Source organism: Anguilla rostrata, chromosome 6, assembly GCF_018555375.3.
Source record: "Anguilla rostrata isolate EN2019 chromosome 6, ASM1855537v3, whole genome shotgun sequence".
NCBI classification, from domain to species: domain Eukaryota; kingdom Metazoa; phylum Chordata; class Actinopteri; order Anguilliformes; family Anguillidae; genus Anguilla; species Anguilla rostrata.
The window spans coordinates 10,204,567-10,231,280 of NC_057938.1; the positions used below are offsets into that span (position 1 = coordinate 10,204,567).

At 46.7% G+C, this 26,714-nt stretch overlaps 1 protein-coding gene across 2 annotated transcripts in view; it reads left to right on the forward strand.

Annotated features, from left to right (window-relative positions):
* The window catches only part of LOC135256482 (glypican-5-like), a 111,981-nt gene that overhangs the window by 49,981 nt on the left and 35,286 nt on the right, over nt 1–26,714 (forward strand). For both annotated transcript variants that reach the window (XM_064338290.1, XM_064338289.1), the window contains one exon: nt 17,969–18,089. In XM_064338290.1, the coding sequence (XP_064194360.1) occupies nt 17,969–18,089 (121 nt within the window). The remainder of the gene's footprint in view (nt 1–17,968; nt 18,090–26,714) is intronic.

Consider the following 26,714-nt stretch of genomic DNA (forward strand, 5'->3'; position numbering starts at 1 on the left):
ATTTCTCTCATTCTTGTCTGCCTGACATTTGGGCACAAAGAGAAGAAATCTTTAACCTGCAATCTGTAACTGTGTCCTTGGCTGACCTCCTGGTGATGTGGAGTCAGGGTCGATCGGGGTGTCAGCCTGAAAGAGCCTCGCTCTCTGCACCTGGGAAACCCACAAGCGACAGAGGCCAAATGAGCCTCATCTTTGCTTTCTCATCGATGTGTTTTCCACTTTCGTGCACAATGCTGATTTCACTCGAGCCGTGTTTACTTACTGTACTTAATTTACCTAGCTCAAGTGGAAACACTTAAACAATGTTAAAACCTATAGTCAAAAACCCTGAGAGGGAGTCAGGTGGTGTGCCAGTAGGGGGCACTCTTTCTTCTGAATCTAACAGGAGTCTAGTGCCCATGCTAATGGTAGCCTTTTAGAGATTCACTTTGGTCCCGCATATAAGACTAGTGGGGACATTAACCCCCACGGCCGGGTAAAATGAATGAACTGACTCTTCTGACTCTTCCTCTAGACACACCCTCCTGTACCCCCCGTCCCCATATCACCCCCACCCCCCTCCACCACCAGTCACAAGCTACGCAATCCCTCTTACGTCCTGTCTTACCTCCTCAGGTCGTCTCTACAGATGAAACATTAATTCTCGGTCGACCTTCCCAGTTAGTAGAAGGTGAAGAGAATAAATAAAAGAACAGAAAAGGAAGTATAAAGAAAAAGGCAGGCTAAGGAAGGCCGAGGGGGCTCTCTTGGAGGGGGGGGGCACGTATCTCCCAGTGACATTCTAGCGAGATGTCACTTGAGAAACCGAACGGCAGGAGTTGCGCTTGCAGCTCAGCGTTCAGGATTAAATTGACCTTCAGTCTGTCACATGCCTCCCCAGACACCACCTGATTCACACCCCCCCCTCCCTGTGACCCCCCCCCACCTCCATAGTCTGAGTGGGACATCACCGCTGTGCATTAGGCCTGAGCAGCAGGAATGCTGTCACTGCAGTTTCATCTTCCCGGGGATTTCTGCCTGGCACGCTCAGCCAGCAGGTGGCCAGGAACTTAAACTGCACGTCCCATTAAATCAGGGGTGCCTGGCCGGGGAGGGGGTGGGGGTGGGACAGGACTCTAACTCTACGCAGGCCTGTGCATGCTAACCGTACACGCACCCCCCCCCCCCCACACACACACCACCGCCCCTCCCGACTGGGGCTCCTGTCTGGGGCATAAGGTGGAAGTGAGGGTTACGTATGTCCCGTCGGCCTATTTGGGGTGCAGTCCCCGAGGTGGGTGCTACCCCTGGAGAGGACGGCCTTCTTGTGTCACTGCAGAAGGTGGGGGGCTGTAGGGGGGGTGGGGGGGGAACCGTAATGCATTTCAGCCGGGAGCCAATTACTGTGTAACTGCCGCAGGGTGGTTGGTTGGAGACTATAATGGATTTCAGCCAGGAAGCCTTCATAATTAAAATTATGCTTTTTATTAATCTGGCTTGGATCATATTTATAAATATCCTGAGGATCTGATGCAAAGCTCTAATGCAAGACTATAAGTTCATTTTCCCTGAGTGCGGCCATCTGCTAAGGCAAAGCAAATAGACAGCATAATGGATCGGACCAGTGAATCCTGGTGGTTTAAGTCTGGTCTAGTTCAGATCGAGGGTCTCCAGTCATAGTCATGGAGTCACAAAGTCCGCTGAATTTCTGAACGAGCTACCAATTTTGACCCAGGAAACCAAGTGAGGCGAGTTAGATAACTGTAATAAACTCAGCATGGCCTGTGGCTCTCCTGGACCAGGGTTAGCCATACTGTTCCAGATCATTCTTGGTCAATATCACAATGGAGGCCCAATGCTAGTAGGCATTGCTATTGTGGCTAGCTGTTCATCGCCCTGTTATTGAAGGTAATGCTTGCTTTTCAAAATCATTATTGGGCTCTGCTACTTAGGATTTGTGCTGCTCTGACAGTAAAATCATGCAAGGGAATCATGCAAGGGGGACACAAACGGCCCTAATTTTACCCCTTTAATGTAGAGTGCTCTTACACAAATACCTTTGAACATGAACTGTCACAAAGTTTCCAGAAAACCTTTAACTGTCAGTTGTAAAAAAGCTAATGACAATGATGTATCATGTTCTAACTAGTAGACATTAACAGAATATCAGACGCTCATATTTGTCATATTTGTGGTGTAGCTTTAACCGATGGACACGCGTCCTCGGGCACCTCCCGTCAAGCTAACCGATGTGGCGTTGTCACGGGAACAAGGTGTGATTTTACGGTTGCTCCCGAGCTTCGCGGATCGGGGCCCGCATTCCTTCGCCACCTCAGAGGGGCATTTCGTGCGCGGCTCTCGGACCGGGGTGGAATTCCGGGAATGTTTTTTCTTTTATTTCCCGCCGGCCGGTGGGGTTTTTTGTTAATGTTTTAATGCCATTTCCTGCCATTTCTTTCCAATGAAAGACCCCTTTCAGTGGCCTTGCAGAGGTGTTAATTTGACACCCTCCCAATATACCTGCAAAAATAATAGAACCTCACTCAAATATGGTCACGTGTCACATCTTAGTGTTTGCTAGATACAGCGCTGCTGAATTCAGTGATGGATAAGTGATCTTTAACTCTGCCCAGTGTCCACACAACTCCCTCTTACATGTGTTCTGATCAAAGTGTAGAATTTCAGGAAGACTTGACTAATGGAGAATTCAAGTCCATGAGATGGCTTTGAGGTTCAGCTAGCAGAACGGCCTTGTACCCGAGTCCCCTGTACAAGAGGGTTTGTTTGCGGTTTGGGGCCCTGCCAAGTGCTGCACTGGGGACACTTTTTGCCTTGTTTTTTCTAGGACGTGGACCTGCCCGGCTCTCCCAGGTGTAACAAATTTACAGACAAGGGTTTATACTCCTGCCACAGGACCCGTGCCCTGGAATTTACTAAGATTCACAATGGGAGCAAAGAGCTAATTTTCCTTAAAGCAGAAGGTCACCCATTTTGAGCCTGGCTTGAAACGGCTGTGATCCGATATTTTTAAAAGATATTCTTGAGGTGCTTGAAAGTTTTGAATGGCCTGAAGATGTAGGAGATATAAGACAGGCCTGGATTTACATAAACTATATATTATATTGTGGACATACATATACATTCAGATGTATTCATTTGTGAGGTGTACAGTAGCAGGATCATGGGAAAAATAAAAGACTCTTCTCTGCTAAGTAGGAGATATAATCCCCTGTGATGCGCATAACATATCCTAATTAGGATATAACTTGTACCATAATTAAGAGGTTTTGGAGAGAGCCTGTGGCTTTCACTGACAGCAGTGATTATTGTTTCATTGTTTGCACTGGAAACAGCTGAAATAATACAAAGTCCTGTTTTTTTATGAATTGGAACATTTGTGGTTTCACCCTCCAAGGAGACTTTGGTTTTATTATTGTTTTATTCCATCTTTCTCCTAGCATTCATAGTATAATGCAATAAACTGATTATTTCAGCTATATCCAGCTATGTTTCTTCGAATATAATAGAAAAGTTAGGGCGTAAATCTGCTTTAAAATAGCCACAGTATAATGGAAAATACTCATGCAGTTATTTGTGGATGTATAGTTCAGAGTTGCAAGCTCCAGTTCAGAAGAAATTCTGAATGATTTAGCCTTTGATCTTTTAGCTCTCCCCTTTGTGAATGTACCCCATACTGTAGCCCCCCCCCCCCAGCCCCCCCCGCCTTACCAACTTATGAACCTGTATCAGGTTACTGTACTCTGTGGAGGAGGCTCCAACCCCCCTCCCCTTATTTTTTTTAATCTCCATAAGAGATTTTCTCCCTTGGGATTGAATATGCTGTATATCTAATCATATAAGTGCAGCCAAAGTGATTAGAGACAACTCGGACAGCTCCTGTTCTCTCCCGTCCTTCCTGTTCCCATCTTTCCTCACTGTAACCCCTAAGCTCTACAATATGCCTGTGTGTGTGTGTGTATATGTCTATGCATGTGTGAGCATGCATGTGAGCATGTGCGTGTATATGTGTATGTGTGTGTGAGCATGCATGCATATGTGTGTGTGTGTGTGTGTGTGTGTGTGCGTGTGTGTGTCTGATATACAGGCTGTTTCCACTCTGAGACTTGTGCTCTTACCACCCAGCCAGACCCAGACCTAAGCAATCCTGGGCCTTCACGGCATGCGGATGGGAGGACTCCGGGGGCAATCTGTAAAATTTAGTCTGATGACTCTGAGTTCAACACTGTGCCCCCTCTCCCCTGTCCCCCAACCCCCAGCCCCCCAAACTCAAACCCCCCCCCCAAACTCCAGCCCCCAAAAGTCCGGCGCCTGACCTCCAACCCTTAGGCTTTGAAGAATGTCAAGACCCTGCAAGTGTCAGGCAGGTTGTTTATGTAGAGAAGTACCAGTGGCCATTCCTCTTGATCTCTGCTCACCACAGTCTCACGCGTAGTGGTCAACACCGCCACCTTGTGGACGCATGTGCTACACACAGGACAGACAGCTGCCAAAGATTCAGTAGCGTCTCCCAGAGAGGCGCCAGTGGTGAGACTGATGTGTTTTTTCACACATGCTCAGTGAGTTGCTCAATAACAATAATGATAGCATTGTTAATGATAGCTTTGCTCAAAAAAGTTCTCTTCACATACCAAAGTAAAACAGCTTTAACGTTTTTTTTTAACAGTACATAATAATCGTAATAATTATTATAATTGGCTATTTTGATATAGCTATTACTGACCGATACCAATTATTATAATTCTAATTAACATTATTATTACCACAGATGGTATGATTTTCTCCCAAAATAAATGACTTGCCTTGCATTTTGTGTAATGAAAAATGTTATTAAAGAGTCAAGATGTGGTTTTAACATCAAAATGCATAGGTTTATATAAAGACAACACCTTTTCTTTAATAATTTTCTCATATGGGTTGATGGAAGAGGGGCAGCTACATGGTTTGGAACAATGTGCTGACTTTGTTACTAAAGAACTGAATCTGGAATTAAAACAATGTCTCCCATTCCAAACCCATCAAAGCCAAGGAGGACTCCGGTCCGTTCCTGGCTTCCCATTGGCTCCTGGGCTCATTAATCGCTGTCAGACTCAGGGTTCGAGGCTCGGCTGGCTAGACCCCAGGCCAGGCACTTCTTTCCGTCCTCTTTCCATGTAATTTTCCTCTCGATCCGATGGAACGTCCTGCAGAATTCCACAGCATTCATGTACGCACGTGCCTCTTCAGCCATTCTCATGCCCGTGTGTGTGTGTGTGTGTGTGTGTGTGTCTGTCCTAGGCGACACGTCGCCCCTGTTTCTTTTCATTGGACGTCTTTTCAGGAAGTCGCCTCTCAGGCCAGCGGTTTTCCTCTCATCCGACTCGGCGCGTTTGCTGCCTCATCCTCTGAGGGTTTGGCGAAGAGGCCGATGAGGTCATGCGGCGGATTTACGCGTCCGCACGAAGCTTCCCCGAGTCCCGTCTTCACGTGTGACTGTGCAGTAAACAGCCATTAAAAAGCCATCCAGATAAACACATGCCGCGTTGGTTACGGAGTGTATTTCCCCTCTCTGACTCTGTATCTCTCTGTCTGTCTGAAGTGATTAAAGGCTGTCCTCGGCCTGCCCTGATGATCAGGGAAGATCACTCATTCTCCGGAGGAGCCTGGCCCCAGGGCCCTTTCAAGCCCGTCCGAGTCCCGTCCTCAAAAAGACCGAACCCGCTCCTCTTATTTTCCTTTTTAATTACAGACGGGCACTTCCTCAACCCCGGTTATAATGAGTAACAGGGAGGATGCGCTTTCACAAGGTCGAGGGAGGGGAGAGAGGCGTGCGAAGAACGAGTATATTCCATATGCCTGCACAAACCAAAACTCCCATCACTGAATCAACTCTGACAGTTATTATATGAGCCAAACAGGGGCCAAATGTTCTCTGGTAGAGTTAAATGTACTCTGTTAGAGTTGCATTTTGCTGTTTATGACTCACCTTGGGACAAAACTCAGTCACGTTCAAACTGCAGGCACACACGGACACACCCAACTGGGTGCTATACAAATACGTAATGTAGAAATACGATCAGCTCATTTTCGGCACTGATTTACAGTGGCAGCGGACTGCAGAAGGGTGACATTGCGATGAAGCAGTAGCAATATGGGCCAGAGCAAAGGAAATGTGAGGGCATTGAATGAACACACTGGCCCACAAGTATGTGGTAAAAGTGCTTGTATAAGTTTACAATACATGTATGAACCCTGGCCTTACAGTGACCTGACCCACCACCGATTGCCATATTCACTTCACCCTCATTTGCAGACATACTGTAGCTAAAACAATGAAGCTCCTTTTTGAGAGCTTCATTGTTTTAGCTATGTCTTCACCTGTAATATTCACTGGTAAAGATGGCAGCCCCTTCCCTCCTCCTGGTTGTCTGCCTCGGTTTAACTGGTTCTGGCTGGTTCTGATGTGATTGCTGATTTGTTGGCTCTATTGTTCTGGCTGAATGGGAAGCTCTCCCTTATTCTGAAGGGGGCTTCTTACTGACCGCAGAGTTTAGGAACATGAAGACCCTGCAGGTAACTGTCGAGTGAGAGCCAGGCACCATGTGGTCACTGGCAGTAACCTTTCGTGTCTTCAAGCACAGGCCAGATTCTCCTTAGTGTGCTTAGTTCTATTCCCTTTTCTGTGTCCTGCTCAGCTGATGGACTGAGTCCAGCGTGTGGAGCGGAACTGTTTATTTCTCACGCGCTAAATCAGTGTAGCACATCGCTGCTGTACCACAGTTACCGCCCGCCACATACCACAGAGTTACGGATCTGGGTTGAGCTGCGTAAGAACAAAGCCACGTCGGTCACAAGGGAATGGGATACAAAAACAAGAGGAAAAGAAGAATGGATAGGGTGTTCATCTCTATTAAACAGAGTCCTACAATAGGTTCAATAATGAGGGACGGCGCTTCGGGGAACGTTTGGGTAACGTTAGCGCAGGACGTCGTGCGTAGCGCGGTAGGCCTTTAGCGTCGTTAGCGCACCTGCTGTCCTACTTCTCCAATCTCCAGACATTTCTGTGGTTCCCATGGCCTGCAGTTCTGTCCCACAGCTTGCAGCCGGGGACAGCGAGGGCATGAAAAAACGTAGCTACCTCAGGTGGGGGATGCTTTTTCAGCCATCAAACTGCCGCGAGTAGCAGTGAAAATGCGTACAATTCACAAAGAACCCACCGTGGGTGGAAAGTGCTTACGACTACATTATCAGGGAGATGGTGACACGGTACGCCGTCTGGGTCATGCGTATATATAACTTGTGCTATCTGCATTAACGTCAGTGCCAGAATGACTCATTTTTATGCAAATGGAGTGCAGTGTTGGATGTGTTCAATACACAGAGATGATGCAAATTACCACTCGCAGTAAGGGGTTTTTTCAAGAGAAGCAGAAACCTGGCAGTAAATTGGCACAGTCCATTTAAGAGCCGTACAATGCGTGAACTTGCCAGCGACGGTGGGAGCTGTCATCGTTTCCAGAGGAAGACACCGCTAACGTTAAGCTTGCAAGAGAGCAGAACAGAGAGAGAAATTATTGTGCATACAGAAGAGAATTGCTCGACAACAAAGATGACATTGAGCCTGCCCCTCTGTAATTAGTTTTCTTCTATAATTTAATTAGGCTATTTCATTGCATAGAAACAAATATTTAGACACTTCCAATAGCCATGTTACTTAAATAAAAATAATTTATTTGAAATAGTCAAATTCTCTGAATTGAGGTGTTGTTCATATAAATCCTAAAGAAGTCATGCACCCAATTAAAGTGCATCCCTTGTACAGTGACCTTCAAGTTTCCAATTAAGTATTGAATCAGCATTTGCTCAACTTATAATAGGTGTCTCGCCTTTTGCTTTGTTTGTTCATTCGAAGGTAACTTCATCCGAGACCCATTTGTGAGCTACAAAATAATTGTGCTCAGACAACTGAGACTAGGAGCAGCCTTAAATGTAAATGAATGCAGCACAAAAGATACAAAAACATTTCGCAACCACAAACGGAACATACTGCTCTCGCTAACAATTTGGCCGTGGGTGCGTGGTTCGCTAATTTGGCACAGCGTTTGACCTTGTTGTGCAATGAGGAGCACAAACTGTGCTCAAGGCTGGATACCCCTATGAGAATTGGGACGTATTGTTTTAAAATCTTAAGTACCACATGTAATTTGAATTATGCATCATAGTGTTATGCGGTTCACGCAGGGTTGTCAAGGGTGATGTGAACAGGGCTCACTATATACTATGAACAGTGGCCACTAGAGGGAGCCTGAGATCCAAGCTAGTGTTGGATTAGGGAGTTACACCATCTGGTCTGTGTATAAATAACAGCTACATTTATTCAAGTTATCATGTTTGTTGCTTAGCATGTCACAAAATTTAAAGCTGGATGCTGAAACTGTACTATTTTATCTCTGGCATTGCTCTCTTGTTGCCATAGGAATGCATGCACTGAGGAACTGCAGAATTGTTTCCATCCCACATTACAGTCTGCCTGTTTTCTGTTTTGGTAGCATAAGCATTTGTTAGATAAAAGGGGATGGCAGTCCAACCAGGCATTAAAGAATTTGACTGTTCACATAAGGGCGGCCTCATCCATGGAGTAACATTTCACTTGGAAGATAAAGAGAGAATAGCTGTACTCAGCTATTTAACGATAATTCTTTGTTAGTTTCCGTGCAGTTTTTAAAAAATTTTCTTAATATTTTAATTTATATTGACTAATTTTCACCCACTGTCAATTTGGAAAGTAGGGGCAAAATTGGCAATGGCAGCAAGTTGAATTGTGCAGTCTGCTGCCCGGGCAAGAGAAGCTGAAATTATAAAGCACATATTTGGAATTCTATTAAACGTACTGTTCGAAGAGGTTTGGCTGGATTATGTGCACGTTTTCCCGCGGGATTGTGGGAAGCAGTTCTTGTATTCACCGCAGGGGATTTGCGTGTTTTCCAAGCTCAAGGCGAAAGAGTACTGCATGCAGATTCAAAAGACAAGGAGAAAATAATGGGTCTCTTTGGCCTGAATGTGAAATACCACTCGTATCAGCGAAGGTCAGTGTCTAAGGTTCGGGGGGGGGGGGGGAGGGTTCTCACATCCTTCCATCCCCAGTGGCATTTCCGCCTCCGGGTACCCGTACGACTCTTCCGCCATGCTTCTTACCATTTTAACTGTAACTAGGATGAGGGGAGCTCGGCCTCTGTTGCTATAATAAGGTTTTCGCTCCTGTCTTGCCATTTCTCTTGGCATCTCTTCTGCAATTACTGTGATCGATGAGTCCTGTGCTGACCTCCGGGGGCAGCACTGAGGGCTCCTGTGATGCGATGCTCTGAGAGTTTGGCCTGTTTCAGTAGATTGTGGGGACGGGACGGTGGTGCAATGGATAGCACTGGAGCCTTTCTGCGTGGTGTTTGCACGTTCTCTCCCATGCTCGCGCGGGTTTCCTCTGGGTACTCCGATACTTCATTGTTCAACTAGAGAGTGCGGACCAAAAGACATGCAGGTTAGGCTAATTGAAGAGTGTGAATTGTTTGGCCGTAGGTATTGGCGACCTATCCAGGGTGTATTCCTGCCTCTTGACCACTTGCCCAATGCATGCTGGGATAGACTCCAGGGAACCGCCCCACCCCGACTCTGAAGCAGGCATGGGAGTGACATCTCGGTTGGTGCCAGCAGATGGCAGTGTGGGACCAGCATTGAGGGAAGCCAGACTTCTCCTCAGCCTTTGCCAAGAGTGAAGTTGTATGTAGGATCATGGCACTAAGGTCAAACTGTGTTTGACCGATGACCAGGAGCTTTTTGTAGTAGACCTGTTTCTGTTCATTTGGGATAGAAGTTAAAACCTCTAGTTTTAGTGGGGGCCTTGGCAGTGGGAGGGGTAGCAGGTGGTAACAACAACAACGTCCAAATAGACAAGAATCATTACCATGGGTTAAACAACAAAGCATCAGCGCCGCTAGCATCTGAACGGTACTAATGTAGCCACAGTGTAATGCTGCACTGAGAGTGGACAAAGCTGTGCTAGTGACAGCTGTTCTTTACCATAGACATATGCGTTCATCCCTCTATGTGAATTTTGGTTCAGCGTCCCCTTCAGCTGGTCTGTTTGAGGGCCATGCTATCTTTACCTCCTCTAACCGTTCCCTCACTTCGATGGGTTACATGTACTTCAATAGCAATTAGCAGCTTCATAAGGCTTCCAGTGGGACATTTTCCACCCTTGTCCCTCTTTGCTTTCCCAATTTTTTTTTTTTTTTGGTCTTCTTTTTTTCGCTGAGCAGGTATTGACAGTTGAATTTCAGGGAATACATTGCTTACGTGTAGTAAAGACTTCCAGTCACCAATAAACCTCCAAGTCCCAAAAAAAAAATCAATATGCATGCATTCCCTCCAGGAGCCCAGCCCGGTTTGAGGAAGACATGTTTTAAATGTTGAGCACGGGACCAGGGCTGCTGAGGACTGTAATAACTTAATGATAAGAATCCTCCCCCAGAGAACATGTCTGGCCTTTTAAACGAGCTTGAACCGACAGACTGTAATATGACTGACATGAGGTATTTAAAGAGCGTGACCATAAAGGAACTTGATTACCTCAATTACGTGTGTGTGTGTGTGTGTGTGTGTGTGTGTGTGTGTGTGTGTGAGTGTGTGCGCACGTGCATGTGAGTGTGTGCATGTTTGAGACCCTGTGATGCTGGAATCAAGACAAAAACTCTGACACTGATTGTATGGTTTAGGAATCTAAATATATCTGTATGCACACACACACACACACACTCTCTCTCTCCCTCTCGCTCTCTCGCAGGGACACACATGCTATATGTACCTCACATCATGGCTAGAGCCCAAAGGCTGAGCCACAGGGAACTGATTGGAGACTCAGTGTTCTGTTCTCAGTGTACCGAGGAGCTAAAACTCATAAAGGATGCTGATAAAATAACAGCACCCCCTCATCGTCTTGTTTTTTTTGCGAAAGACACGGAAGGAGACAAAAAAAAACAAACCGAAGAAACGTTCCGTTATTTCCAAATGAGGAAGAGACGGGTCCGTTTCAGCGTCGCTCCGTGAAGCGGCCGGCGTAGCGCGTACGCGCGATCGCCGTGCGGTCTGTGTCCTCGGACGGGTCGCTGTCCACCGGGCGACGGCCCGTCTGCGCGCCTCCCCCGTCGCGAGCGAGCCTCCGCTCTCCCACCGCCAGACAGCTGCCGTCCACATGGGCTCCAGCGGCACGCCGACCCATCCCACGGTCCTCCGGGACGCGGGCTTGGCCCCGCGCCCCTGCCCACAGGTTGACGCCTGCACCGCGCCCCTGCTTCCCCCCCGGGTTTCGCTGGCTCAGTACAACCCCCCTCCCCCCCTCCCTCCTCCCGCGGCTCGCAGATCAGAAACGCAGCCGGGAAATTGTCTGGGTTCAAGGCCTCCCCACCCCCATCCTCCCCCCCCCCTCGTCCCAAACCACACCTTCTGTCACCAAGCTCAGTCCCGCTTTGTGACGGCAGAGCTGGAAAGTAACGTGATAGATCTTAGGAGGCTTTAGAACAAATGTGTAAATGCACTCTCTGACACCGCAGGGTAATAATAACAAACACTGTACATCGCACACCAGCGACATACCTCTGCTGGCTACACGGCATTACAGGGATGTATCAGAGGTTGCAAACAATCAATCACATTTTATTTATATAGCATATTTTACAGAGAATCTTTCACAGTATACCTAGGTCTAAACCCCCACAAAGCAAGCCAAAGATGACCGTGGAATAAAAAAAACTCCCTGGATGGCATGTAGAAAAAACCTTGAGAGGAACCAGACTCGGTCGAAGCAGCTTGTCCTCCTTTGGCCAGCTCAGAGTCCCAATTAAATGTAAAAAATGCGCGATTGCGGTCCCCAGTTCTCTTATGTAACCCTTTCTGTCTGTCAAGAGGAGAATGCTTTTAATACAAGCTCTGTTTCTGTTTCATACGTAGGAGCTTCCAGGACAGAATTCACTGACATCAACTGGACTTATATCTTGCAATTTAGGTCTGTCTAAAATGGTGTTTAGTTGCAGAATGTGCCAAGCCTGCTATTTGCCAGATTCGATTTGGACATTCTAGTGGTCTGATTTAATTTTTCTCTCTCTTCCCACTGTAATTACAGCCTGCTGCTTACCACATTGTGCCTTATATACTGCCCTGCAGATTTCCATTGTTCAACTGGAGAATGCGGACAAAAAATACAGAAGTACGAGAGCATTTGTCAAGCCGGTGTGCTATCCCAAATGGACATATGCAAGGACTGGCCATGCAGCTCTCGAATCACAGCTTCTGCTGTTTGAATGTGTGACAGTACATATGGAAGAAAACTCTTTGCCTAAAGTTTTGTCTAACATTGGTATCTGGCTCTGAATTTTACTCCACAGACCACACTAATCAATCAGACAACACCACCCTGTGCAGCTATTTGGCCCTATTGCCACTGGTATAGGCAGGATTCTGTACCAGGCATCACACTCTGAAACCCAGGGTTTTGATTAGATGAGTGACTCACCATGTCCTGTGCTTACCCAGGAGACATTATGCATGTGCACGCAGTGTGCTACAGGAGACTTAGCTCAGTTGGAGGAGGAGCAGATCGCACTGATGACAACCAATAGCATTAAGGTGTCTGGCAAACTGGCAAATCAGAGGCAGTAGGTGGCCCAAGAAGCTTGTCCGTTCTTGGCAGGATGGAACCGTTTATGTCATGCTGTTGCAAACTCCTGGTCAAAGTTGACCAATAACAACACCTGAAATAGCAAAATCAGTGTTGTAGCACTGTGGTCTGTGCCTGCTCAACTTGCTGTGAGTCAACCGCGTCAAGAGGCACATTTCCTTCTGGCCCGAGAGGAAGGCCTTGCTTTTGAGGAGTGCCTTGTAAACATGCACTCGGCGCAGAGCAGGACTGTGGGAGAGCGGGCCTGCAGGAAGGTCTTCTGAGAGATCTCCCCGGGTGCCCGTTTGTTGTGGCTCCGAGCCGAGAGCGAGGCTGGGGAAGGGCTCGTTTGGGGCTCCCGGGCCTGACAGGGGGAACGGCGCGCCGCGGCTCTGGAGCAGAAGGATAACGGCACGCCGCAGCCAAGCGTTCCGTTTAGGTCCGATAAACGCTCCGGGATCTTTATCGTCAACGTCCTTCAAACGGGATTAAGTCAGCACAAGCTCCGCTGGACTGCACCCTGCCTATTCTGCACAATGTAAAAATAAAACGAGCTCTCTACCGTCCAAGTGCCTGCCATGTCCCAGCAACTTTGCTCTTCGCTGATTAAATGTTTATCTTGGTGGCTTTTCCGTATTAATGTGTTTATTTGAGGAGGGCATCCAAGCTCTCTTTATGTGTGTTCTAACCATAAATTCCTGTGAGAAAGGCATGGCCTTTTCAAACAGTGTTGCCATTTTGGTGGTGAGTATTTCAACATATTTCGATTGTTGCTCGTAAATCCGAGGACCAAAATCCGCCATGCGAATTAGTTTCCACTTCATGTTTGTTTTTGTAGTTTTTGAATAGTGGGGATCTTCATGACACAATACTCTGTACTACAGTTCACTGGTTTCACAAATAATAACCATCCAAAGAATGGTACAAAGAATCTGCACTGTGTCATCTTTAACACTGTTAGGCTGTCAGAGTTTTTGCGGTATGCGGTTGCTATGACATGCTGCTGTAGCATGACTCTGCTAGGGGCAGTTCAGTTTGCTCATCTTTCAGCTATGGAATGATGTTTCAGAACTCCATAATGCATTTGCACGCATTATGTCCTTTTAAATCAAACGCATTTTAATTAAATACACTGGCACTGTAAAAATGTTCAGGATTCCATATTAATCACCAGATTTCCAAGCTGATTACTGAATTCCGTGATTCCGTCTATATTCTCCACATTACAGAAACAGACACGGAACTCATATTCACTTGCCATATCGATATAAGAGTATATGACTAATCAAGACTAATTATCACTGTAAGTACAGTCCAGGGACTATTTGCAGCAACAACAATTTATGTATGCTATACTGTACAATAGATGTCACAGACATGGTAGATGTGCACGTACGTCTTCATGTTTGGGCTCAATTGATGACCAGTCTTAGTTTACTTCAAAGATCAGAGTCAGAGTAGTGCAGTAAGACTGCACGAAGAGAGTACAGTATATCCCTACTGAGTTCTCCCCTAATACCCAATGCTGTAAACGTTCAAGTCCTGGATGCATAATGGTCAATCAACCGTCCTTGCAGTGCCAATATTCATGATATAGTACTGCTAAATGGAATGTTATACATCACTTTAATGGCATAGTGCTTTCCACTAACATAAACATCATAGGTATTGGAAAATTGTAAGCAGTCAAGCATAATAAAAATGTGACTTTTAACATCTCTTTAAGCTTCCTTAGTTCAACGTTTAGATCTTTTGGTGCGCGCAGTGGAAAATTGCTGTTAACTTCAAAATAGCAGTGAAGGGCGAAATGAATGAGATTCTGCTTGAATGCTCGCTAAGTCCAGAAATGGACCTGTCATTGCTTAGGTGGGCTTTTGAAATTTTGACCTGAGATGCAAATAATTGAAATGTGAGACAAATTACTTTTAGAGACTGTTCCTTGATCTTCTGAACATACAGGAGGCAAGTTGATTTGGCCAGCACCAAGTTATTTATTTTTTCTTAATTTTATTTTTTCAAAAAAGATCACTGTAGAAAGTGGGGATTGAATAGGCAAGAGTAAGAGACAGAGGGAGGGAGATTGACAGGGAGATAAGTTAAGAGAAGATGAGAGAAGAAAAGACAGATTGGGAGGAAGGGGGGAGGGCGGTTCTGATTGAGGGTGCTCCATCATGGTGTCTGGTGCTCGGTAATTAGCTGGCATATATCAGTGCAAAATCAATTAAAGAAGTCAACGGCTATGCTCCTGGCAGAGCAGGCTGCCATGTTCTCCCACTTCAAATGACTATAATGAGGTAGCGGATGCAGTGGTCAGAGTTTTTTGTTTCATTACCCTAATAACGCTCCCCCGCCCCCTCCTCCCCCCACTTACCAGTTATGCGGTCAATATTTGGATTTGCAGTCGAAGCACGCTCAGTCATTTCACAGCACGCAAGCTATCTGGCTTTTTAATTAATCATTTCTGTCAGTAAAGTGGGCTGCCCGAAAACTATTGATCTTGTCTCTCGAGAAGACGGTCGTCTTCCTTCAACCAGGTGCTTAATTTGCTGTCGAGAAAGGAATGGTCCTGATACTGCGGACACAATCACATTACCGACACAAATGATTCAAGTTTAAATAATGTTTTACCATCTCCTGGCATGAGTTGATAGCTAAAAAGGTATGTTATCTCTCCACTCCGAACGGCTGGGAAAATATACAAACGAGGCGAATCTGCTAGCAGTGTGCTCTCAGTGTCACCACCATTTACTGACAACCACCTCACGACTGAGAGCAAACTGCGGCTCTCCAAAAAACAGCATCACAGGCAGGCTTACGAGGGACAGATGGGGCATTGGTAAGAACCAGGATTCTTTATAACCACTTCCAATTTATTCTTAGGGCTGGGGAATAATTAAATGGTGATAACCATGAATGGATAGACATGAACTGTTTATATTTGAAAGACAGCGATTGAGTTGAAAAGGCAGCGATTGGATTGATATATAGCGCTGTACTCTGATATTCAGCTGGAAGTACGAGTTTAATTTCCTGCCCTGACGCAACATCTACAAAGGTCAGATCGCTCCCGCTTTGTTTACATTTGTCTCCCCTGAGCTCTGGGTTGGCCTGCCTTGTCAGATCCAGGATTGGCCTCAGTTCTTCTGTAGCTGAGCCTCATGATTATGTTATCCATCGCGGTTTCCGCACCTGAAACAGTGCTCAAATATCACACATCTTGGACCTTCGTACACAAAATCCTGCTGCATTATTTGCTTTCCTTGTCAGTCTGTGATGTCACCATTAGCGCATTTCGACCAGGTTGGCCTTCTCACTTGCATTCTTGCATGCCTTACGTGGAGCAGGTTCTCGGACCGTAAATATTTGGACATTTTACATATGGTTTGTGTTTATTGAGCTCACTTTGCTGCTTTGGTGTTTTTGGTGTGGGTGAACTTTTCTCACTGTACACACACTACTTCTGCTTCTTCACACAAGCTCTCGTTGTTCACATTTTAGCCGTTTCAGTTGCTATGCGCGCATCCATAGCTCTGTCACACATTTAAGTCTTTCCATCTTTCCATTTCTCCGGAGGCATTATCATGAGTTCTGCATCTATCTCTAATGATGGTTTCTGTCTCTAGCAATCAAAACAGTCTCGCTCTCTCTAATTGCATGTGGAAAATGCTTATCTTTCAAGTATACCCTAACTTGTTTCAGCACAAAATATTAGCGTTACTGCACTCAAAGTAAGGTTTCCTCTTCTAGTTGAAAGAAATAGAAAACGTATGTCATGTCTTTCCGTTGCATGCTGGAAGAATAAAGTGGTTGTTTCACTGTCTTCTTCTGTTTCACCACTCATGGGCGTATCATGAAGCACTTTGCTTGAAATCTTTCACATTGTCTACCAAATTCACTGACAGCTGCGGTCCAGGCGGGATTTTGTTTATTCGTTTTTCACTTTTCTTGCATTGTTTGACTTTTCGTTTCTTATATTTCCAACAGGATTATTTTTATTTCCTCTGGCTAAGTTTTCTGCAAGGCTAGCAAGGGTATCGCTAACAATGGCAGTTTGATAGTGGCGCCAACTTCCTTCTTTTTGGTCATGAAACTTTTTGGTGGCCTGATCTGACCCCCTTATAAAGTTTTTTTTTTTTTTTTACATTTTAAAGCAAGAATACAGCATCACTTCTTGAGTTTCTTTTATTGGAGAACCCTGTACGCAGAGCGCCGCGGCTAAAAGCTTCCTAAGCACCTAGCTCCTTTTCTGCACTGATGTAGCGCCTGTTATTAGTGCATAACATCTCGACGAGGCTTCTGGTATTGATGGGTTTCCTGCGGAGTTTGGTGGGGAGTTTCGCACGGTTCTTGGGCCAGCTCAGAGAAAGGGGCCTCGGACAGAAAAGGATGGTATTGCGCTGAGTGCTGACTGAGAGCAGCCAAAATGGATGCTTTGAGTGGATTCCAACCTGGCGGCACCATTATATTGCAGAGCCGGCTGCTAAGCTGCAGAGCCAGGTTGCCAGAGACAGAAAACCGATGCACTCAAACTCTTATCGCCTTTATACACGTACTGCCTGTGCTGCGCGTGTGTAAAGGCGGGGTACTTCATCAAATTTCAGAAATATTAAAAATACTGGAAGCAACATATCGCATGCTGCTTCACAAAATAGGCAGGCTACTAATGTAAAAGAAAAACAGGAGGCCATAAATTAATTTAATAGATTTTCAAAAGTGACCATGGATTGGTCTTATTCGTCTTTATGTCTAGAGCTCTTCCTCTCTTCATTCCCGTCAATGTGCTCCTGTATATGCAGTCAATGGAAACAAGTCTGATCACTTGTCATTTTGCATCCTGTATTCCAAATATGGCTGTTATTGTACAAAAGACAGTCCAAAACCGTTTTTTTATTTTATTTTTTAGAATGTCATTCCTCAGTCCCATTTCAGGCACGATTAATGGCATTATTGTGTCATAAGCTGACAAAAGTGTTATTTAAAATGTCTGTATGTTTTTCTCACAATGGCTGCTGACCTTTGTGAGATGCATGCATTTGATCTGTGAATGTATTGTCTTGGCTGATATGCATCAGTAACACTGAACATCTTTCCAAAGTTTGCTGTCTGGGGTGGGGGATAGCGGGTGGAATGGGCATCATCTGGCATGGCAACTGCAAGTAGTATGTCTGTAGGTGGTGCCTGTTGAAACAAGGATACAGGAAGGAAAATGCAGTGATTGTCTTTAGATCAACTGTTTTAACCAACGGCTCTTCACTTCCTCTCTCTGTGTCTCTCCTTCTGTCTCAGTTATAGCACCCGTGTGGTAGACAGTGGCCTGCAGGCCCAGAGACAGAACCCAGAGGTCAAAGTGCGGAGTATTGACGCCGTGCTGACTGAAGCGAAGGAGATGCTGGAGCGCTTCAACCAGGTAAGCGCACTGAGCCACCCCTACAATCAACACACACAGGCGCACAGACAGCTCAGCACACCCAACACAGCACAAACCACGCATATCAAGCACACGCACCACACACATGCACACGCACATGCACACGCACACGCACACGCACACACACCACACACACAACGCATATACACACACACACACAGACCACACATCACATACATTCGATACCTTCCAGACAACACACAACAGTCCTGTCACATTCACAACTGCAATATAAGGGTGAATTATTGTAACCTTCCACACACTCAATACATATTTCAAAATAGTATTAAAATACATGGCTGCCTTGAAGTAGCAGCTCTTGTTGGCATGATGGCCACAGGATTCATTACTAGTCGGATAAGCGCATTAAGATTGTTACTATCAACAAAATAGGTAAAAGCATGGGAACAGGCACAAACTGAACTGTTAACATGGCAAATATTGCAAATGAACCATTTCCTCTATTTGCTAAATCTCAGCATTCATCAGTTGGTGTCTGTTGTAAAGCTGTATATCAGCCAGGAACGCTGTAAATCTTTTTTAAGGGAAGCGTTTGTTCTTGCCTTGTGCAGACAGTGGCTGGGCTGTTGGCTCTGTGCAGGCTGGGTGATGGGGGTCATGGAGGCCCAGATAGAGCCGTAAATCTGCATGAAAACTGTATGTATGTGTGTGTGTGTGTGTGTGTGTGTGTGTGTACGCCTGTGTGTGCTGTACGTGTGTGTGTGTGTGTGGAGGTGTGTGTGCAGTATGTGTGCTGTGTCATGTTGTGTGTGTCCGTGAGGTGTGTGTCGTTGTGTGGTGTGTGCCTGTGAGTGAGTGTGTGTGTGCGTGTGTGTGTGTACGCCTGTGTGTGTGTGTGCATGTGTGTGTGCCTGTGTGTGTGTGTGTTTGTGTGTGTGTGTGTGTGCCTGTGAGTGAGTGTGTGTGCGTGTATGTGTGTGTGTGTGTGTGTGTGTGTATGTGTGTGTGTGTGTGTGTGTGTGTGTGTGAGTGAGTGGTGTGTGTGTGTGTGTGCCTGTGAGTGGTGTGTGTGTGTATGTGCTGTGAGTGTGTGTGTGTGTGTGTGTGTGTGTGTGTGAGTGTGTGTGTGTGTGTGTGGTGTGTGTGTGTGTGTGCCTGTGAGTGAGTGTGTGGTGTGTGTGTGAAGTGTGTGTGCTGTAGTGTGCTGTGTGTGGTGTGAGTGTGTGTGTGTGTGGGAGTGTGCGTGTGTGTGTGTGTGTGGGAGTGGGGTTGTGTATCCTCTTCGTGTCCCTGGAGGGTGACTCAGCAGTGGGAATGGCGTGTTTGGTCACACGCTCCTGGCGATGGAGCGGACCCGTGAAATGAGCGAGGCTGGGGTGCGGGTCATGGCGCGGGCCGCAGGAATGCTGCAGCCCATCCTGCGAGCGGCGCTGGCACAGACGGCGTCTCCGCACACGGAACACGGCGTCTCCGCACCCTGCCGCCAGCGCCAGTCAAACGCGGGCTCCTTCCCTGCCCCCGTTTCTTCTTATTTTCTTCTCTCTCTCTCTTTTTTTTGGGGGGGGGGGGAGGGAGAAAATGAGGAGCAGACAGTTGGTTCTGCTCAGGACGCAGGGCTGTCTCGACGCCTGTTCATTTGACGGCTAACGCTGGAGCGCTGCTTGTGTCAGAGCCTGGCTCTCCCTGCGGAAGCTCTCACGGGCCCGTTAGCCCGGGCCAGCGTTGTGTGACAGGCGGGGGAGGCCGTAATGACCACAGAGGCCCCTCCCTGGAGAGCTCAGCGGACGCTGGGCTTATTTGTCTGCCCGAAGAGCCCTCGTGTGTCCAGCAGTGGCTACTCTTCCCACTGGACCAGATCAAACAGTGGGGAATGGGGCAGTGTACAGTGTCCGGGAATGGGAAACAAACAAATCTAACCCTTCCCCTAAATCTGATTTGGTTGCGAAATCCCTTGTGCTCCCTACCTGCTTTGATCCCCCAGGTAACCACTGGAATAATGGTTAAGTTCCCAGATAAAGGGAAATAAGTAGATGTGCACCCTCCATGCAGTGTTTGTATTTCAATCACATTGTCATTTCATGTGCCACTGGAGATTTTTTTTTTTTTTTTTTTGAGGCCTATTTCCCCATGCTGGTGGATCTTAGCCATACTGGCCTGCTTTTCCTTGCAGTGATAAGGAGTGATGTGCAGAAATAATACACTTCCTTGCCCAGTTTAACTCTGGAATTTTCCCAAGCTGACCATTCAGAGAGAGGTGTCAAAGACCAATGGGATGCAGCCACGGGTCGGGATTGGGCTGCTGAGAAAGTGGAGACGACACAGGCTACTTTAGAGCGATTGTGTACTTTTGAGCATTTTGTCATGCAAATGTGATTAAATCTGAATGGGCCCCCAGATAAACAGCCACTTCCCCAGACGCCCTGGGGACCCATTCAGAAGATAAACAGGGACAGATTAAGGTTCCTCCCCGACTCATTTTAGCTGCTCACACAGTGCTCTCTCTCTCTCTCGCTCTCTCTCTCTCTATGTACCTATCTCTCTTTTTCTCTCTCTCCCCACTCTCTCTCTCTCTCTCTCTCTCTCTCTCTGTCACTGAATTCAGTGATGCTTTATTGCCATGAAATGGGCCAACCAGAAAAATGACACATGCTGCATATCTATTGTGAATGGCTGTGTGGCAACCTGCACCTGTTTCCGAGTGGTGCCATATAAAAATAAATAACTGTGGACTGATGACTGTGTACCACAATTTGGGCCAAAGCAATTCACAATGAGGACATAACAGTGAGACATAAAGCTCTCCATCTTTGTCCCTCCACTTCCTCTCGCTCTCTCTCTTTCTCTCTCCCTCTCCTTCAGCTCTGAGATCCACTTCCGTAAGTGACATATCGGCACCTTTTTTTCTGAGCGACGCCCACCGCTTTTTTTTTTGCGTGGAGTTCAGGGTGATGAAGGTTGCGTTGTCATGGAAATGTAGGAGAGCGCCACAGTCTTGTTGACACTTGTGAGGCCTTTCCTCCCTTTTACCATCAGGTGTGAAATATTTAGCGAAGCCTCCACATCCCTTCCCTGAGACCTTTCGTGCTCATTGAAGATAAGGGAGGGGGTGGCAACTCGACCGCCGTGTCAAACAGTTAAGTTTGTCTGCTGCAGCCTCAAGAAGAGCACATGTACGCACACACACACACACACACACACACACACACACACACACACACACACACAGGGAAAAGCTTTAACTACAAAAAAATGCCAGTGTGCAAAGGCAATTACTGTATAATCAAGCCATACTGTGAGAGTTCTCTGGTGATTAGAGATGAAAGTTGTTGAACTGTGAAGCTGCACTCCAAGTAAAACCTGTGGACTTCCCATGGTTATTTTCACATAATTGTTGAGCGCAAGGACACTGAATTTTGTCTCCACATTTAAACCTGCAAGAAATTTGTATTCAAGTCAGCAGCACCGGAATACGCGTTTTAGTCATTTCCAGATGCACACAAGACTTTAGGATTTATTAAGAATTTTTATATTAAATCTTCAGGCAACAAAATAAAAGTGTTCCCGCCCCCCCCCCCCCCCACTGCTCTGGGTACACTGTTCTGGATGTAATGGGTGTTAAAGAGCTGCAGGTAAAGATCGCTCGATGATTTAATATATAATGGAGGTTAGCGTATGACTCTCTGTGGAGCAGTTCTGCCTCAGCCTCCTCCGGCACATCATAAAGGCGTCTAATGTGAAGTGTAAATATTTAAAAGGAGGGGTCTTGATTGCAGGCCATCCTCGCAGCTGCTTTCGGGTGGAGATGCACCAAAGCCCGTTCGCTCCGAGACCCCTGTTATTGGTCCATTAAAACCTCTTTTTTCGAAGCCGCAGTTTTTCTGCTTTCCGTCAGACAAGATGGTGGGCTCTAGAATTGCATCGGATAGAGAGTGGAAGCTTTATATGATACTGTATGAGTGCATTAAGCCCAGGAACCGGACTGACAAAGACTGGGAGTGATAGGATGGATACTGAGTTGCTTTACAGTATTTATTTCTCAGTATAGCTCCTGCTAACTTACCATTTCTTTCTTCTCAGCGAGAGAGCTCTAAATCCTGAACTTCTCGGCGTCCGGTTATTTAGGGATAGCTTAATTTTCAAAGGTCAGTTTCATTGAGTAGCGCTGATACCATTTGATTTCCTGAAGAATGCATTGCCCAGGGCGTAATGTCATTTACATTTCCTTTGTCCCAAAGGAAGCGGCCACATTTCCGTCACAATAATTATCCAAATGATGTTTTGTCTGCAGGCAGGGAGCAGGGCTTGGGAATTTGTCTGAATTCGGATGCGCTGTATGTCTCTGCAAAGTGCAAAGAGCAAAAAGGTCAGCAACAGTGCAACAGAACTAATAAAAATGGCAGATTAAACATTCTTTTAAAGGTTGATCGTCAGACTTGGAAAGCACATTAGTGTACGTGTAACTGTAAACTTTTTTGTTGGTTGAAGTTAGCGCAATGAAGAGAGCGTGCCCATTTAGCAGGGTGTTGGGTTGTGCCACATCGACAATGCTTAAGGTTTTTTTTATCCCTGAGTTATGGGGTACAGTGGCTGAGCTTGGGCCGGCTAATGGCTAATGGCCTACTTCCTCAGAGAGAGACAGTGAGAGTAAGCTAGAGATGCACATTTAGAGGTACTGCCAGGGAAGGCCCTCCACATCAGTGCCACGGTGAGCTGAAGATTAATCATTTTTGCTGTGACGGCTAAAAGCAGTCTTAGACAGCAGTGTCCCGCCACACATTTACAAACTCATTCGAATGAGCAGCACGCACAGTAAGGCTGTAAGGCTGGAGAGTGAAAAAGCGTGTTTTATAAAACAGTGGTTGCACAGCGATGGTACAGTATTCAGGGCTCATGCATCCCAGGGGCATTTGTCCATAGTCTTCTGGTATGTATTTCTACATCTATTACACTTATATAACAATGTAATTGTGGGTCTGAACACGTGTAATAATAAAAAATAAAATGAAAGACATTGGTCATACTAAAAATGACAGTTGTTGTATTTTAAATGATCGTCGCAACTGACATCAGTGACAGAAACCAAATAAGATATGAATTTGAAGGAAAACAATTAAAATATTTTGATGTGCTCCTGAAATGGACACAGTTTAGATCTGTCAGTGTGGAACCTTTTATTATGGACAATGTTGCTCTGACACAATGATGCTGCGGACAACCAGTGTCCAGTCCCGGAGTTGTTAGTTAAAACCGTTGTTTGTTTGTTTTCAGTACCTTCTTTGGGAGGTAAGGTGGGAATGTTCTTGCCAGGGACACTGCGTTCGGTGTTATTTCGTTCATCTCAGCCGTGAGCTGATGGCGGCCTGGCCTTGGAGAACATTGGCATGTCGAGCGCTCACACCCGTGCACGCCTACAGCGCGCACCCGACGGGCTCACACACACGCAGACGGAGAGGAATGCTTTGGGCCTGTCAACAGCCCCCTCGGCCAGCATCTAATCACATGTGTACTTTCAGAAATTAATTACCAAGTGCTGCCGTGGGATACGTCTGAATGAGAAACGCTATTCAGGGAGTCTCAGGGCCCGGACAGCACATTTTGTTTCCTTGTGTTAAAGCTCCCCTGGTAACTTCCTGAGAATTATATTTAAAAACACAAAAAACAAAAAATAATCCGAGAAGCCAAACAAGGAATGTAATTACGGGCAGAGCGACTGGCCTCCCCACGTCCCCGACGTGAACAGATGCGCTTCACATCCGCGGAGAACGCGGCGACTGCAAATCTGTTTCCTTTTCGAGGTTGGCTCCGCTCTGGGTGTTTTTGGTGTGGCGTTTCTGAAGGAAACAATGTCTCTCCCTGTCGAATCGGTCCAATGGGACCGGTGGGCTTCACAGGTCACCGGAGTGGCAGAGGTGGCCTGCTGGCGCCGGACTGAAATTGAGTTCGCTCGCTCGGTCCTGTCCGCATCTCTGCCTCGCCCTGACCGTCCCGCACGGTCGTGCAGGAGGTCACGGTAGCCCGACCGCTGGAAACAGACCTGGAAAGGGCCTTTGGGACCAGCCCCCCCCTCCCCCCCCCCATCCCGAGTCACAGAAGTGTCCCGGATCATGGAGGGCCAGATGCCGCGGCGGAGGGAGGGGTGCGGTTAAATGGAACGAGATGTGCCCTGGCTAGAAAACCCCGGTGCACGCTGTTGCAATAAAGCGCAATCACTTACGGTTGTCTCCGTGTGCCATTTGGCTTGTGGCGTACTCTTGAGTGCCTGTTCCCAGAAGCAAAGATACGGCAAGCTCTTTTTTTCTTCTGTTTTTGCCTGTCTCGAGTTTTAAGCAGAATCGTGTTTCGGCGTAGGACTCCCGGAGTGCTGGTACTTTCCCGTCACACCCCCCTCTTTCTCAAATAAAGCAGGAATGTGTTTGGGACCCCAGTTCTAAGCTAATCAGGCCCCCTCTGTGTTATTGCAGCCCCAAACTCATCCCTAGGGGGCCAGACAATAGTTGAGCGGGGAGGGTGTCTCCTGGCAACTGGGATTTGCATTGAATAGGATCGACTAGACAACGTAAGAAAAATGAATCTGTTGCATACCAGCGACGCAGGTAGCTACACTGTGGCACGCTCGGTTGGGAATGACGAAAAGGGGTGTCGGTGTTGTGTTTTCTGCTCGGGGAATCGGCATTACAATAAAAAGATAATGAAAATAAATACATTATCTGACTCTGGATACCAAAGCTATTGCTCTGTCAAGAAGTTGGATTGTTTTTGCCTCTCTGCCTCATGGACCAGCACAGCTGCTGCTGGGTGTGTGTGTGTGTGTTTGTGTGTGCGCGCATGTGCATGTGTGTGTGTGCGCACGTGTGTATGATTGTGTGTGCCTGTGTCTGTGTGTCTTTGTGTGTGTGTGTGATTGAGTGTGTGTGTGTGTGTGAGAGAGAGATAGAGTGAAGGTGTGTGTGTGTGTGTGTATGTGTGTCTTTGTGTGCGTGTGTGTGAGAGAGAGAGAGAACGATGGTGTGTGTGTGTGTGTCTTTGTGTGTGTGTGAGAGAGCGAGAGAGAGAGCAATGGTGTGTGTGTGTGTGTGTGTGTGTGTGAGAGTGAGAGTGAGAGGATGGTGTGTGTGTGTGTGTGTGCGCGTGTGTGTGAGAGAGAGAGAGAACGATGGAGTGTGTGTGTATGTGTCTTTGTGTGTGTGTGAGAGAGCGAGAGAGAGAGCAATGGTGTGTGTGTGTGTGTGTCTTTGTGCGTGTGTGTGTGAGAGAGAGAGAGCGATGGTGTGTGTGTGTTTGTGTGTGTGTGTGTGAGAGAGAGAGCAATGGTGTGTGTGTGTGTGTGTGTGTGTGTCTTTGTGTGCGTGTGTGTGAGAGAGAGAGTGATGGTGTGTGTGTGTTTGTGTGTGTGTGTGTGTCTTTGTGTGCGTGTGTGTGAGAGCGAGAGAGAGAGCGATGGTGTGTGTGGAGATAAGGTGATGTGGGGGTACTCGTGGCAGCAGTGAACCACTAGCAGCAAACAGGATGAGCGAGTTAATTGGCTTTCTGAGAAAAGCGGTCACACACTGGTGTACAGCGCCAAACAGAACCCGGGAAACACAGGGGCTGGCAGGGAGAGAAAGCAGATGAAGATTTATCTGGCCTCACACCCTCGCGCAGTCCCGAGAATGCACCTCCACTTTCCTAAAGAGCACAATAAACCTTCTGTCCCTTTACGAGCTGCTTTTCTCAGCGCACAGGCTGATATGGGGTATGGGACTTAACCGAGGGCTGGGATTGGTCCACTGAACTGCGCAATGGCTCCGCTTCTCCTCCGTGAATCAGCATCTCGGCCAGGAGGATAACTCTGCCCTCTGCCTCCTGGGGATGTCCCGAGATTGCACAACTGCCTTATTGCAATTAACAATTTAGCGATTTGGCAGGCACTTTCATCCAAGGCAGCTGACAAAAGTGCATTTCACATGGTAAGCAAACGCCGCAAGGCCTGGAGATATGCTAAGTTGCTATCGTATTAGCTTCCGTGCCAAGGTCCATGCCTGACATACCAGATAACGAGGGAAAAGAGTTGAGTTTTTATTCAATAAAAACACAGAGGTTGAGTTTGACCAGGTGTGTTTTTATATGTTTTCATCCGCTTGGGTGTGGTTCTTGAGCAAAGAAATGTGGGAGTGCTGGAGCAAAAGACACGATTCTCACACTTCAACAGTGTCTCAAATCCACATTATAAAAAATACACCAGGCACCATTCTCTGGTGTATGGTGTGTGTGCGAATTAACCATTGCCTCCCAAAATACAAGAAAATATGGGTATCATATAATAATGTGTAACTTTCACCTTGCACCTTGCATAATAATAAAGACAGAGCTAATTTTTTCCAGTCCTGGAGGCCTGCAGTGCAGGCTCTTTTAAAATCACATTTACTTTCAGGACTTTGGAGGGAAGCTAAATTAGTTGAATTAAGACAATGATTTACATCGTTGCCTGTTAGTAATTAAGGCCTGGAGATACTGTGGCCCTCCAGGGCTAAGGCTAAGTGGCCTTGCAGAATGTCTGCTGCATAGCAAAGACCGCAGGAGCCAAGAAGGAGGTCTCGTCTGAGATGCTGGCGATTTAAGTGGGAAATCACAAAGCCGCACATCCCTCCAGCGAGTTTATCTTCC